At 37.9% G+C, this 14,963-nt stretch overlaps 1 protein-coding gene across 1 annotated transcript in view; it reads right to left on the minus strand.

Annotated features, from left to right (window-relative positions):
- The window catches only part of LOC117422112 (potassium voltage-gated channel subfamily H member 5-like), a 67,883-nt gene that overhangs the window by 38,370 nt on the left and 14,550 nt on the right, over nucleotides 1–14,963 (minus strand). The window contains exons 5-6 of the mRNA XM_058987992.1: nucleotides 8,688–8,803; nucleotides 6,204–6,596 (exon numbers count right to left, since the gene is read on the minus strand). Of these exons, the coding sequence (XP_058843975.1) occupies nucleotides 6,204–6,596; nucleotides 8,688–8,803 (509 nt within the window). The remainder of the gene's footprint in view (nucleotides 1–6,203; nucleotides 6,597–8,687; nucleotides 8,804–14,963) is intronic.

Consider the following 14,963-nt stretch of genomic DNA (forward strand, 5'->3'; position numbering starts at 1 on the left):
ACTGTTCACCTGTGAAAAAAATATCTTCTTAAGCACCATGAAGTCTGCCCATTTGCATCACAGGGGACAATGTTGCCCAAGCCTTTTGGGCATTAATTAGGTTTTGCTGAAAGTCTGATCACTGCATCCTGTGTGTAGCACTTGGGGGTGTATTGACTTTCCCCAGGTTTGAACCATCTGAGCCAGCTAATGCATTTATTAATTCATTCACTCTGGAGTTTTTTTTCCATTCTTTCATGCAGGGGTCTGTTTTTTATTAGCACAGCCACAAACCAAGTGCAATTTGTGCCTAACCTGTATATCTCTGTACATCTCCCAGTCATACCGTACATGCTATAATTATAAACAGCAATTAGATGCACAGATTTGAAGAAACAGGCACCAATTAGTAATGATATACAGTAATTATACAGTGTACATGTAGATTGTACTTTTGGGTATGGTGCTGTGTGATACAAGTTTCAAAAGCTGAAATTATGTGTATATATTATATATATATATATGCCTAAATTACTACACTATATTACTACAGAGTTGTGTTATAATGTTAAACCTTGCTGTTTACATCACAGGGGTTGAGGGTATCTTTAATAGAATATTTTTTCAGCATACTCATTTAGAGAAATGACCTTTGACACTTTAGCACTCCACACTGAATTCATTTCAAGAAACAGATACCAATAAAATGTACAGGATACAGTTATGACGTCTGTGCATAGAAAGGACATAGTGCATACAGAGGTAGCTTTAAATGTACCTGGCTTGAATTAGCTGCTTAATGATATGTATATACTGTAGTGAGACACGTGCCTGGACCTGTGTTCACGGTTACTGCGTTGCCAGGGTGACAGAGTGACCTGTCTGAAACACTGCTCTATCTCCAGTTCCTGGTATTGTTTGAATGTTTTGCATACCTAGTTTAAATGTAGTTGATGACAGATTGTTTTTCCTTCACCCACTGCAAAAGGGTTCAACATTTCAATCTAGTGTTTGAAAATGTATGTATGTTTAGGACCCAGGCCAAATACAAACAGTAATATTGTCATCTATAATTCTGAATTAACTGCAGAAAACTGACTTTTCTAAAATAACATCATTAATAATGCAGTGGGGGGAAATGTGCAAACCCCAGAAAAGCTGAGAATAAAACTCTTACCTCACTCATTGCAAATTAAAAAATTGACAGGTGCCATTTCTAATCTCTGATTGGCAACCAATGAGATTAAACCAGCTCCTACCCTAATCCTGACACACTTTGTGTTTGGCACTGGATTTCTGACAAGGGCACAACACAAGCACGGTTTTGTTATTTAATGTCTATATCGTTAACTCACATATGCTGACAATCTAGGCAGTCAATACGGCTGACAAGGGTCTGGAACATTTTCTTTAATATCAGCATTTAATCCATCAAATCAGACATTCTTTCAATACATTCAGGAATAGGGCCTTTTGTAATATAAACACTTCTATTTTAGGTGCTTACATCTAAATGATTGAGTGTTTATGAAGTGTTATAGATGAACAGCCCACAATATCCTACTGAAATGGCTACTTGCATCTGTACTTAAAACCCCATGAACCCTCTTTTTAACCTAGGTCCTTTCCATAAACAGAGACCAAAGCTAGAACCACTACATACTTAACATATCATAATAATATTCTTCTAAGTGCATTGAAGCAACTCAAAGTGCTGTACTTTGTAACGTGTATTTGGCAACAGTGATATGATGTAGCCTAGCTTTGTCACAAAGCCAGAGACACCCATTTACAAACAAGCTGCAATCTCAATGGAGGCCTCTGGGTTTGACCCCTGGCATCCTAACACTTTTAGCTGGAGATAGGTATTTTACTGCAGTAGAAAGGAGCAGTTACAGTATTGCTCTTTTTGTACCCTGACGCTCGATCAGCTCTTTGTGGTTTGTATTTTTCTGCTGTATCTAATAATACTGTACTTCCCATTTTGTGCTCTTGCTATTTTACAAGTTTCCCGATCGATTTTTTTTTTTACCACAAATGTTCTCCCCAATTAAGAATGTCCAATTGTGTTCCCTCACTACAGCAAATTCTCACAGACCTGCACTCCCGTGACTATATGACTCGCCCTGTACAACACGCGGCTGTGCCTTTACCAGGTAAGCCACTCTGGGACCCACATGCTCTTTGTATCATGTGACTGCCACCAACGGTTCACAACTCCTATTATAGGGAAATAATGGAGGCGATTTTCAAAGTGATTACTCCAGTAATCTTCAATTTACTCCTATTATAGGGAAATAATGGGGGCGATTTTCAAAGTGATTACTCCAGTAATCTCCAATTTACTCCTATTTCTTGATAGCAGAAAAAAAGAGAGAAACAAACAACTTCAGAATGCTTAAGAGACTTATTTTATAGCAGATAATGTTTTTTACTAGCGTAAGCCTAGTATTCCCTTGTAACTAGACATTCAGAGATTTAAGGGTTATTTGTATTGCTTCTGAATCAGTCAAGGCTCAGACTAATATAATATTATTTTCTGAATGATATTTTCATATTTATATAGCTCCCATGTAACAGTGCACTTGTTTTAATAAAGCCTAAATTGGATTAAGGATCAATCTTTTTTTAAATGATAATAATTATCAGAAGTGGCACAGGCAGTCCTGCAAATTAAAAAAAAAGTATGAGCAACAAGGTACAGAATTGATCTTTCAATTAAAAATCTGTTTAGCTAAAGCAGTGGCTGAGCTAGTCCAGCCAGCATAGTTGATTGCTGCCTCTATAAACACATTTTTCCACTTCATAACAGTAATAACACACTCAGCAGGAACCGTTACATGCTAGATAATTGACCTTCTCTTTCCAGTATTCTCTTGCAGCATGGGGCCATTGTCTGTTGCTGCCAGTCAATAATCTAGCAGTTTTCATTGTGCATCTTGTAAAATTGCCTAATTTAAAAAAAAGTAACAGTAGAGAAGATTCAAAACTACTATTTGTCAACCACAAGAAAAAAAATTAGCTACCTGAAGTTTGATCTCATGCAGCTAATATGGTAGTAAATGCTAGGCTTGCCCCTCTTGAAGAAATCATGGGCTTCTTTTACAGCAGTTTTATTAATCCTGAAAAATTCAGTGCAGAAATACTGCAGCAGCAACTTTGATCAGCTGTCACATGGAAACGTGAAGCATATGGTACAGCTCTCTGCTTAAATTACACAAGTACATTGAGCCCAGTCTGGTATAAGATCCAACTGTTCAAATACAACATGCTAAATATATCATTCTTAATTAAAAAAACAAAAAAAAACAAAAAAAAACAGAGAACACGACTAATCCATAGAGCTGATATGCTACAAATATTCTTTATAGAATAAACTGTTTCATCGCATTGACATTGCATTTATAATTACTTAATTACAGTAGTAAATATGGAGCTACCATTCAAATAGCTTATTTTATTGTTGACGCCTTTTAATTAATAGGCTTTTTTTACTATTATTATTCAGAACTGCAAATCCATGCAAGGCCCTGAATGTTCTGAATGGAGATTCTATTGCTGTATAATAATATAGCCGTTTCAACCATGACTCCATCTTTTGTCCACAATATAATACCCGAAGATTATACTCTGGGGGGTAAAACAAACCAACAAAAAAAAGATTATTCTTTTTGTTTCAATTATAGATCATTTATGAGAATGCTATATTTGGATATTTTATTGCATTGGAGTCATCAGCTGATAACTAACATCACATCCCCCAACTTAGAGATATGGTCACAGTAGGGTTCATTGAATCTTTCAAATCATAACCCCATCAATAGAAAGGGCTAACCAGAATGAAAGAATACGTTCCAGGGACTTATTCTTTCTCATATACTAACAAATTGTGGCTCTACATACCGGTATCAGATACAGTTATCAAACTGCATATTTTAAACATTTGGTTGCTGTGGTTCTAAAACATTTTTATAGTGTGGTCACAAGAGCACTGTCCTAGTCTCAGACTAAGAACCATACACCCAGGTTCTACTGTGTTTGTACACATTTACTGCATTTCCCCTACAGTTAACTGCAGGCTTTTTATTTATTTTATATAAGTTTAAATATGAAATCGTAAACACTTTAATACATAGCACCGCCAATATACATTCCTATTGGAGAAAGCCCCTCTAGAAAGAGCCATCATTACAGTTAATACAGTACCTACTGTTTATCACTTACTGTACTTACACCATGCTGGACAAAATCTACTAATATAAACTATAAGCATAGCTATAGTACATATCATTAGCGGTAACTTACCTATGTCCTAATCTATTCTTCAATAATGAATTTCTCTGACAATGCACACAGGTAAGTCAAAGCAGACCATGCCTTCACAGGATTACATATGGTATGGGATAACATATTGTAGGAGATCTAAAGCTCTATTTCAACAGAGTCCAGATGATAGCATAAGCTCTAGCACTTACAGAAATAAATGAGAAGTCTCAGGCTATTGTAATTACTCAAATATTGTGTTAAATTTACTGTAGTGACCTACATTTATGCAGCTTTAGTTGCCATATTAGCTTTACCTTAGACACGTTTAACAAAGGCTAGATTAGAAAAGTGTCTCTATAGTTATGAGCGCCAGTGGCTTCTAGTCATCAGGTTTTGTGTACTGGCACTGTGTATTGACAAGAATACAAAAGAAAACTTGATTTACTAGAAGGCACTGGCTCTAAAACTGAAACTTTGCGGATCTACTCTGCTACATGTCTATGAACTAAACACAACATTTGAGTAACTGAAATTGTAAGAATGGCTGGAAACTAAATGAAAGGTAAGCAGATAGTAAAAATAAAAATAAAATAAATGACATTTTATAACCATGCCCTACAGCTGCAATACAAATCTGTAGTACACTGCATGTCAGCAACACAAGAAGTCAGCTTTGACTCCATCCTTGGCAACATGAACGTCACTAACTATATTATATTGATAAATGCAATGCCTATACTTTTGTGACTGTAAGCTAGGCATGTGGAGACAAGAAACATGGCCTGTGCTGCAGTTTGGTCTAAATTGAACTGCACTGCATGATCCAGTCCCACTATTCACACCAGTCTCATCAGTCACCGTAGAATCAAATGGACTGCAGAAAATGAAGGCTGCCCTTTGACCTCTTTATCAGGTCATTTTCATCAAATCAGTTAGGAGGCTTTGTGACCCTCTGTGGTTCAGAGGCTTGTCATCAGTCATTCCACCGATACTGATGGACAATCGTAAAACAGAGATGCCTTCCAACCTTCTAACCTCTTTATGAGGACCATAAGGCATCAATTCAAAGAATCCCAGCCTTCAGAATGATTTTAGGAGTAGGAACTCAGTTCTACTTAATAATCCTTTCTTACTCGAAGGTAATTACCACAATCACTAGGTCACTATATATCTGTAACTACAGCAGTCATGGAAAGTGGGTCAGCATATTCGTTTCTGAATTACAGAATCCCACTTCTGGTATTACTGCAGGCTAAAAGATGTCAAATTCACATCAGTGCTGCAACTGTAGTTCAAAGACAGTATGTCGTCACTTACATTTTTACTTGTGTCCCCAAAAACAAGCAGAATTCTACTTCTATCTGTTCTTGTTCTAACTGGAAGACTTTATAAAAGTGCATGTATCTGCATGACACAAAAAAATCAGCACATCGTCTTTACTCTTCATATATTGTCATTCCAGTAAGGTTTCTTCCTTCAATTAAAACAGTGAGTAACTAAGACAAGCAAGCACTTGTATGCACCTATTTTTGCAGCAGTGTCACATATTTCAGTTAAGAGGTCTCTGAATTATTCATTGTGTACCTGAGAAGCGGTGCCATTAACCACAGATACGTTAACCTTGATAAACAAACATGTTAAATGTTGCTGTGTGTAAATGTGGGGTGGGGGCAAAGGTTTCTACTCCTCACAAAGGTCCCAAAGTCAAAGCTCATTACTGGGCTGAACTGACAATGCAATTGAAATGCAAAAGAAGACGAGCTACTGACATACAGCTGGAGGCTAATTAATTAAGGACTAGTTCCTTTTTTGCAAAGACCAGATAAACCCCAAAACCGTTATACAGTAATTAAAATATTTGCCCAACACACCATTTAGGCCACCAAGCACCAGTTAAAAATCCTGTTGGATAAAAGGAAAAGGATAACACCACAATGGGGGAGTGGCTATTCCCTTACCTCATCCACATTCTCGAAGGCATTGATGATGTCATATGGCAGGCACGACAACAAGTCTATGACAAACCAGGTTTTCAAATAGTTCATTCTGATCAGCTTGGGGTCTGATATAACTTCTCCTCCGGGGCCAACAAAAGTGGTGTGAAAATTAAGCACAATGTCCACCAGGAATATAACATCCACTACGCTGTCCAGCACGAGCCAAGCGATATTGTTCTGTTTCGTCTTGAAGGACACGTTGTAAGGGACCATGATAGCGGTGTAGAAAGTCAGGATCAGTATGACCCAGTCCCACGTGGTCTTGAACGCACAGTAGTGTAAAATAATATGCGGAGGAGTCTTTGGGGCTTCTTGCTTGTACTGTGGAAGGATGTCTGATCCCAGCTGAAGAACCTGCAACACAAGAAGGAGCACAGATCGGTGATGGCTTTGTATTTGGTTACTACGCGACCAGGCTTCTGTTCTTAACTGTTTTTTTAGCAGATTGTAAAAATCTTTTCACCTTGTTTCACACAGCCCTCGCTAACATCTCTGCTAGGTCATGTCTTCAAGACAGTCATGGACAAATCCAAGGCTATCGAGAAATGACATTATGCTTAAAAACCTAACACCAACCTACTGTATTATGATCAATATTCACACTGGGAATTAAAACGACATTTTAAGCAGTTACATTTTCCCTTACCTTTTTTTTGCTAAACTAAACAAGTCTAGTTTCGTCAAATCAAATCTAACTGCAATAAAAAAAGCACATACAGATACCATCAAAACTGCAAATTTGCTTCATCCATTCACTTTTGCAGCTAAAGCTCATCTGTTATAAGAGCTATCTTATCTCCCATTACAGTAGCTGACAAGATATTGTGTGCATCTCTCTTTTGGTATTGTAAGAAACGTAAGCATGTGTAGTGTTTTATTTCTGATAATTACAATTATTTGATATCAGACTCTCGCTAATCCGAACCAGCTGGGATCAGACCCTGTTGAGATTAGTCATTTGTTCAGAGTACTGATCATAATCTCAGTTGTACTAATTATACCTTGCTTTCGATTTTTGATACTCCCCAAACAAATAACACAAACTGTTTTTTGCACACTAATGCCTTTAAAGTTAGGCTTCTGCAGCTACTATCAGCATGCATTGTGATATTGTGGTTCAGATTATAGATCAGTTTGGACCAGCCAATCTACTGTATTGTGAACTAAGTTTAATTAAATATGGATAGATAGATAGATAGATAGATAGATAGATAGATAGATAGATAGATAGATAGATAGATAGATCACAGAGCAGCAAAGCCTCTCATTGACTGCAACACAGTTTATTCCTGGTCAGATACCGATTGGACTGGGAATGCACGGTGGTAAATGAGATCCCATATGAAGCTTAAATATTTATTATAACACAGTATTGCTGCTGCACTCAATACCTATAGAAAAGTCTACTTTGAGATGATTCAGTCAGGTAATGGTAGAGAGAGGAGCTCGATCCACTCTGTCATTCCATTTTAATTGGTCATTCACTCACAGTGGCTGCCAGTTTTGCCATTTGTCTAATTCAAAGGCTCTCAACCTAGGTTGATGGGTGAGTCACTTGGGTGAACAGTATTATTGCTTGTGTAAATGGCTGGACTGTCAGCATTGGACTCTGACTGATTCTCTGTACACAGAAAGCACAGCGTGCACGGCCAACAGCCTGAAGCCATATCCCCTTGGTTTATTCTCTTGTCAGATCTGAGATGCTAAGCTGGGCTGAGCCTGTTCAATTGCTGGACAGGAGACTTTAAATGAACAGGAGGTGAAGCAGGCAAGAAATGGTACTGGTGGCTCACGGGGGATTTTTGCATGGTATTTTTGCAGTTTTACCATGCTTTTCCCACGGTTATACTTTGCATTTATCATAGTTTACCCTTATTTGCCATGTTTATTAATATCCTTTACCATACCTCGCTATGTTTTACAATACTTACCTATGCTTTAGCATGCTTTCGCCATGCTTTGTTACACGTTGCTCTGCTTTTACTATAGTAAACATTTATAATGAATACCTTGAATGAATATTGTCCCCTTGACATTAGGGGACACATAGTCAAACCATTAACTCAAGTCTTTAATCAGTCAAGGACTCTTAAGCACCATCATGTTGTTTGTTTCTTATTTTTATCTCCATTAAAAAAAAAAGTAGTAAGATTGGAGCAAATGCTTCGTTAAACTGTCTTAGATTGAAGGTGCAGTTTAAGGAGAGTGAACTATTTTGAGGCAACAGTATTTTGAAGATGAATAAGTTATCTCTATAAATGCATTTCTATCAATTGTAATTTGCCACTGCTGTTTGTGTGGTCCACTGGCCACTATACACACCCAGTTGTTTCAAATGCCCAGTTTAGAGTTTGGGGGTTTTTGTATTGGGGTGCCTGTCTTTTTCTGGGGTTTGTACTGAACATATTCCATAAAGCACCTGACTCCAGCCATTCAGGAACTCACCTCTGCCAGCCTCGAGTGCTTGTGGCTCACATCCGCCTTGTTCATTGGTGTCAGCTGCTGGATAACGCTCCGGCTGTTTGTCAGAGCTCGTGTCAAACGAGCAAACTTTGTCCACCCTTAACGACAAAACATCACAATTATCCATAAAATTCCTGTTCTAAATCTTTTTTTGTCAAACTGGATCCAGTATTCTGCACCTACACAATGAATGAATACATTTTTAAATAGTATAAATAACCCTCGTAAAATTTGTTGAAGTTACGTCATGTATATAAATGATTAGGCTAGAGCCTTCATCAGTGTAATTACACATAAAAAGAAGCAATGAGCCCTTATTAGAAAGCAGTTTGTTTAAATTCACACAAAAAGCAGCAATTAAATAAGTCTTGGTGTATTTAATACATCAATAAAGGTGCTGCCATAAACTTTTACATTTTACAGGATGTTGTGATTTGTCGCTTGACAGAGTTGCAGGCTTTACAGTTTCAAATGCTGCAATATATCACTGGTGACAGCTGTGGGAGAGGTCCGATGCCAAACCAACTAAATGTGTCTTGTAGAAGCCACCATCATGACATTTCTGCAAGAAGACAGCAGCTTTACAAATTTGGTTCAATTTTAGGATCAATAATACATTTCGTTCAGCTCCACTATTTTGCAAATAGCAACTCATCTACCGCTTTGGCCAAAAGTTTTGCATCATCTAGGATTTGGGGATTAAGACATCATTTAAAAAATACAGCTATATTAACATAATGTAGATCTTTTAATTAACATCATGTAATCAAAGAAACTACAAAATGATGTCGCATCATGTACAGTATACTGGGGTAAAAATAATGTTGCAGTGCCAGCATTTTCAAACGGATTAAGCCAAAGGTAGTTCAAATGCTGTGGAAATGTAAGAGATCTAATCAGGTTAACTCACAAGTTTATCCTGTCATTATTCCTTCTCCAGATGTCATATTTTTTCCTCGGGTGGAATGTGATTTAAATATAATGTATTGTCATGCACATCAGTAACAGTATTTGGAAAATGTGATTATTTCATAAGTAGTGTACTAACTAAGTGCTAAGCTGATGTTTAGGGATGAACCCAGGAAATCCTGTATTAGCCCTGTAGAAAACTACAGCATAACAGAGAGTCCAATTGTGGAGGCTTAGTGTGAGAACAGAATGCATAATTAAAACAGACTAGCTAAAGGGCCACCACCAGTGTTGTGTGGAGTTATGAAGTCAGTTGTCAAGCCAGACACTAAAGTGAGTGTTACGTGGTAATTCCTAAGGTTAACCCCAAGCCTCTCAGGGGTCAGCCTGAATGATTATTATTATTATTAGTTATTTCTTAGCAGATGCCCTTATCCAGGGCGACTTACAATTGTTACAAGATATCACATTATTTTTACATACAATTACCCATTTATACAGTTGGGTTTTTACTGGAGCAATCTAGGTAAAGTACCTTGCTCAAGGGTACAGCAGCAGTGTCCCCCACCTGGGATTGAACCCACGACCCTCCAGTCAAGAGTCCAGAGCCCTAACCACTACTCCACACTGCTGCCCAATTCATCACATCGAGCGCAGTTCCCACTATCATCGATGACAGACCGTTTATAATGCCAAAAAGGAGAGGGCACCGCTGACCTTAGAATCAGAGTGTCAAGGAGTCGGGCCCAGAGAGTCTGTTAGGGAATAACAGAGACAGGCCAGTCAGGGACACAGAGTGAGTGTGGGCAGACAGAGCTAGTCATGGGATCAGGGAGAGGCAAGGTTAAGAAGCTCTTTAAGTAATGAAGAAATCATTCACAGATGCCTCAGGCTGTCAAAGACATGTCCAGAACAGCTGAGTAAAAGAGGGAGCATGGAGATTCAATAAATGGATTTTGATTATGGGAATTCACTTAAGAGTTTGAATTTTTTTTTTAGCTTATTTATAGTAATTCAGAAACAAGAAAACAGAAATTCAGCTATGCATGCTATTACACATGACTAGTCTCAAACGCCCTGTCATCAAAGTCCTTGGACCAAGGACATCCGAGGCCAGACACTCAAGCCAAAGTCAAGTCGAGTCGAAAGACTGGCCTTGAGTACTCCAATACTGCAAAACACTAATACTTTTTGAGATACTGTATATTGAAGTTTGTAGGTATCATAACCATCTGCTGCATGCGACAAAAAAGTATTCTTGTTAGGCTCAAGGAATAACAAAGTGAAAATCAGCTTCAAGAGGGGGGTTGGTTCTGCCTAAGAACAGTATCAGACACATAATATTTCATATTTGAGTGTTAGGGTTAACATTAGTGTTAGGGTTAGCGTATACTTTACAGTATAGGTTCTGGAATTTGCATATTAGGGTTAGGGTTAGGGTTACGGTCGCTAGACATCGGGCACGATGTGACACGCGAAACTGCAGCGATGCGACAAAATGAAAAGAACCTATACTCTTTTCTTTCACACCACCGGCGACATGACAGGTGATGCGGGAGCGACACCAGGGCGACGCAAAATAAAGAGGATTGAATCCTATTTTTTTTTTTTTTTTTGCGATTTGTCGTGCGACAACTAGGGAATTAACCAATCAGAGAACAGCTTCAATGCACGTGGTCCAGCAGGGTGAGGCAGTATCCAGAATGACGGTGGAGACAATAATACCTGCTGCTGAAAAACTACCCAGAGGTTCATGACAAAGTTCATCGCAATTATAAAGATACATATTTGAAAGACAATATATGGGAGTCCATTTCGAAGGAACTGGATAAGCCGGGTGTGTATGATTTATTGCCATATACAGTATGTGGCAAAACAGTCAAAGAACACACTCATAATTTCCACATCACGTTGACGAATATGTACCAGCCTTGATCATAGGTTTGTCAATAGCAATTTGTAATAGTTGTATAGATCTGGCAGTTTTCAAACCTGTTACATCTGGTGTGTATGGTCATGTCGCTGCGAAAGTATCTTGTAGCCAAAAGAAGAATCGCTTCGTGTCTGGTGTGTGGAGGCCTTTCGGGTGAGGGTGAGGGTTACAGTAAGGATTAGGGTTATACTTTACATTACAGGTTCTGGAATCCCACCCTTTGCTTTCAAACAGCAAATATATAGGAATTGAAGATCCCAAATAATTTTCAAAGCATACTGCATTCGGCTGGACTTGTTTCTCTTGTGCAGGTTTTACCCACATTTCAGGCTTTGGTGACAGTAATCTCCTGGGAATACCACCTGCCGAATATTAAGGTCAAACACATGTCAAACCAAAACATACAGTATCATTATTTCTTTCAGTATAATGTGTCGATTGCCACCAAAACTAATGCATATGAACTGGCCCTGCATTGTTCATCTGGCAATACCACTAACCTAGTAAATAGATCCCATAGGAGGTTTAAACCTGTTATCCCAGAAATCTGATTAATTCTCGCAATGATACATAGGATGCAAAAGAAGGGTTCTCATGGAATGGTTCTCCTGAGTCCCTTTTAAGCTTATTACACGGATCTAATCTTGCCGGTGCAATTTGCAAATTCCCGAGCACTGACAGTGACAATATGGAAAAAACCCACAGCAAATTTACTGTACTGCAATACAGTGTTTTATCGTCTCTCAGCCTATTAGTTGCATCGTGCTGTTTATTATCTATTGGTCTTCAGAATTGCTTGAAGAAGAAATGATTCATACCTGTCAGGATCCTACAACACAACAAATTCACTCTGATCTTTTCCTGTTCTAAAACCATTTACAGAAACCTAGCTCAGCTCTGCAATGAGAAGCTGGAGGGACGCTGCTGGTTTCAGCACTAATGCTCCTCGTATCTCTGACCTGTCTGTGCTTATAGTAAACCGTATTACTCAGTGTGACTGGGTTCCAGGGGTGCTGTTTGATTGGGCAGTCACTGCTGTGATTATAAAGCCCACATGGCACAGTATTTAGATTTTACAGATAGGATCTACAGTACAGCCTCAGAGTCAACTCTGGTAGGCAAACACTCAAGCTTACTTTCAACTGTATCATAAATGAAACCGGCTGCCACTCCTGCTCTACGGACAGCATCATTTGTTGCTCCTGTTGAGTGTTACTATCCATTTTGTTTTAATTACCTAATAAGCATCACACGTATTCTCAAGTTATGCCTTCAACACAGTCCTTTATTGTCGAACGCTCTACCACAAATCCTGAATTAATCTCAAGAACAGATTTAGAAAGGTAAAAAAGCACACTTCAGTGCACAATAACTCCCTACTATATCCACTATATACTATATGAATATGCACTTAACGTACTTTTACAGACACCTCAAGACATAAAAACCAGCACTACAAGGCCCGTGCACAGCATGAAGTATTTGATATGTAACAGTAAAAAAAAAAAAATATACAGCAGTCAGGAAGGTTCTCTGTTTTTACAAAAAAGGAACCCTCCATCACAATATTTTAACACATCAGCTTGATAACATTTATTGAAATTATGTGTATTGGATTTGGTGAAAAACACTGTAATTGTATCAAAATAAATTTAAATATGTTTAACAAGAAATTAAAATTGTATCTCTCGATCTTAGAATTTGCATTATTACCTTTTATTAACTTTTATTAATATGTCCCTAAGTCTAAATGTGCAGTTCAAGTACTGAGTAATTAATGGCAATGCATATAAAAGAATCAGAGCTTTTTTATGGGGGGGGGGGGGGGGGGGTTAAGAGAGGCTTAAGAGAGTACAAATCGTTCCCATTACTGTCTCATCCAATTAAAGCTAAACAATGCCATGGAATCTGTTATAATTCTGACATTTCAAGAACCGCTGTTATATTGACCGACTGAAATATGTTTCCTGTGATCCACAAAGTGCTAACAGAATCTTTGACGTGATTCTGAAGCTTCTGACCCTTTAAGAGTGATTTAAGGATGTCTCTAGCTTCATATTTAAAGAGGACGAGTGTCTTACTTCACAGAACAGAGCCCTCTTGTTATTTGAAACCCTATTATAAATAATGATGAGTAAGAAACATAAATCTAATGCAACTGTTCCTCAGTACAGAAATCAAAGTGGCACCAAACAATGGTAAGATGTTACAGATTATTTAACAAATATGTAATATAATGTCATAACAAAAGTGTATACTGTATATACAGAGCATCAAACAGTAATACACTGTTGATGTCCTTACTATACAAAACAGAAAATATAACTAATTTAATAACTAGGGTCTGAAAACAAATATAGATGTGCCATTCTACATGGGTTTTGTACAGTATATGGCAAAAACAAGTCTGAAGGGGATATAGAAAATTTTTTAACCAATTTGAAATCATTTTGCGAATTTCACTACTTTGGACAAACGTTTGTGTAATGTGCTTGGAGGGGGTAGTTTCTGGCAACATTGGAGTATAACTCATCTTGCAAGCTTATGGGAATTAAAGCTAGTGAAAGGGCAAGCCAAGGTAGCACCTTGAAGTTGTGCTGCTGTCTTGACTATCCTTTAAGAATCTAATGATTTCATTCATATCAGACAAGCCTATTTATTCTTAATGAGTGGTCAGTTAATGTTGGTGAAACCAATACAAATCACTTTATTATAGGCTGTAATTAATTATTTGCTCGCATGACATATAATGCACAAATATATTTTTTTGTTAACAAGTTGAACGTTTCTATGCATTGGACACATTTATAAATAACACAGCGGGACAAAGGTCAGGATTCATACAGCTATCACATGCATACAGTAGCTGTCAATTATGCCTTCTCCCAATTTATAAATACATTGAGATTTCAGAAGAGGCAAGATGTTCCTTGAATAGCTTCTCAAATGTTCCGCGTTTTGAATGAGCTTCAGTGGTTCGACCATATGCACTTATTGTGCAGTCTGTCAAGAGTTCTGACAGAGGGCTTACAGAACTACGTGCTTGCTTGTGATTCATGTTGTATTATCTTATCACTGCTGTTGTGGCTTTTATCTTCTGTGTTTAGATTACTCTTCGTTCTGGTTGCTAACAGTCCCTGCATCTGTATTTATTATCTACACTCTTTCGTTCTCTAAAGTCTGAAAGAAAGCATGAGTGGGACAGGACAGCTGTAAATTGCTTCCCCGCTGCAACACCCCAAGCGACACAGGTTGGGGTGCAGCATGGGGGAAGCATTTTACAAATGCACTACACCACATAAATTAAAAGCATTTTAGCTTTTTTAAAAGACAAAACTTGAATTTAGCCCAATAGTGCACAAGTAGATAAATACCCAAATGCATACTGTATGTATGCAGTAAGGTTTAGGAATCCA

This window comes from Acipenser ruthenus, chromosome 15, assembly GCF_902713425.1.
Source record: "Acipenser ruthenus chromosome 15, fAciRut3.2 maternal haplotype, whole genome shotgun sequence".
Lineage (NCBI taxonomy): Eukaryota > Metazoa > Chordata > Actinopteri > Acipenseriformes > Acipenseridae > Acipenser > Acipenser ruthenus.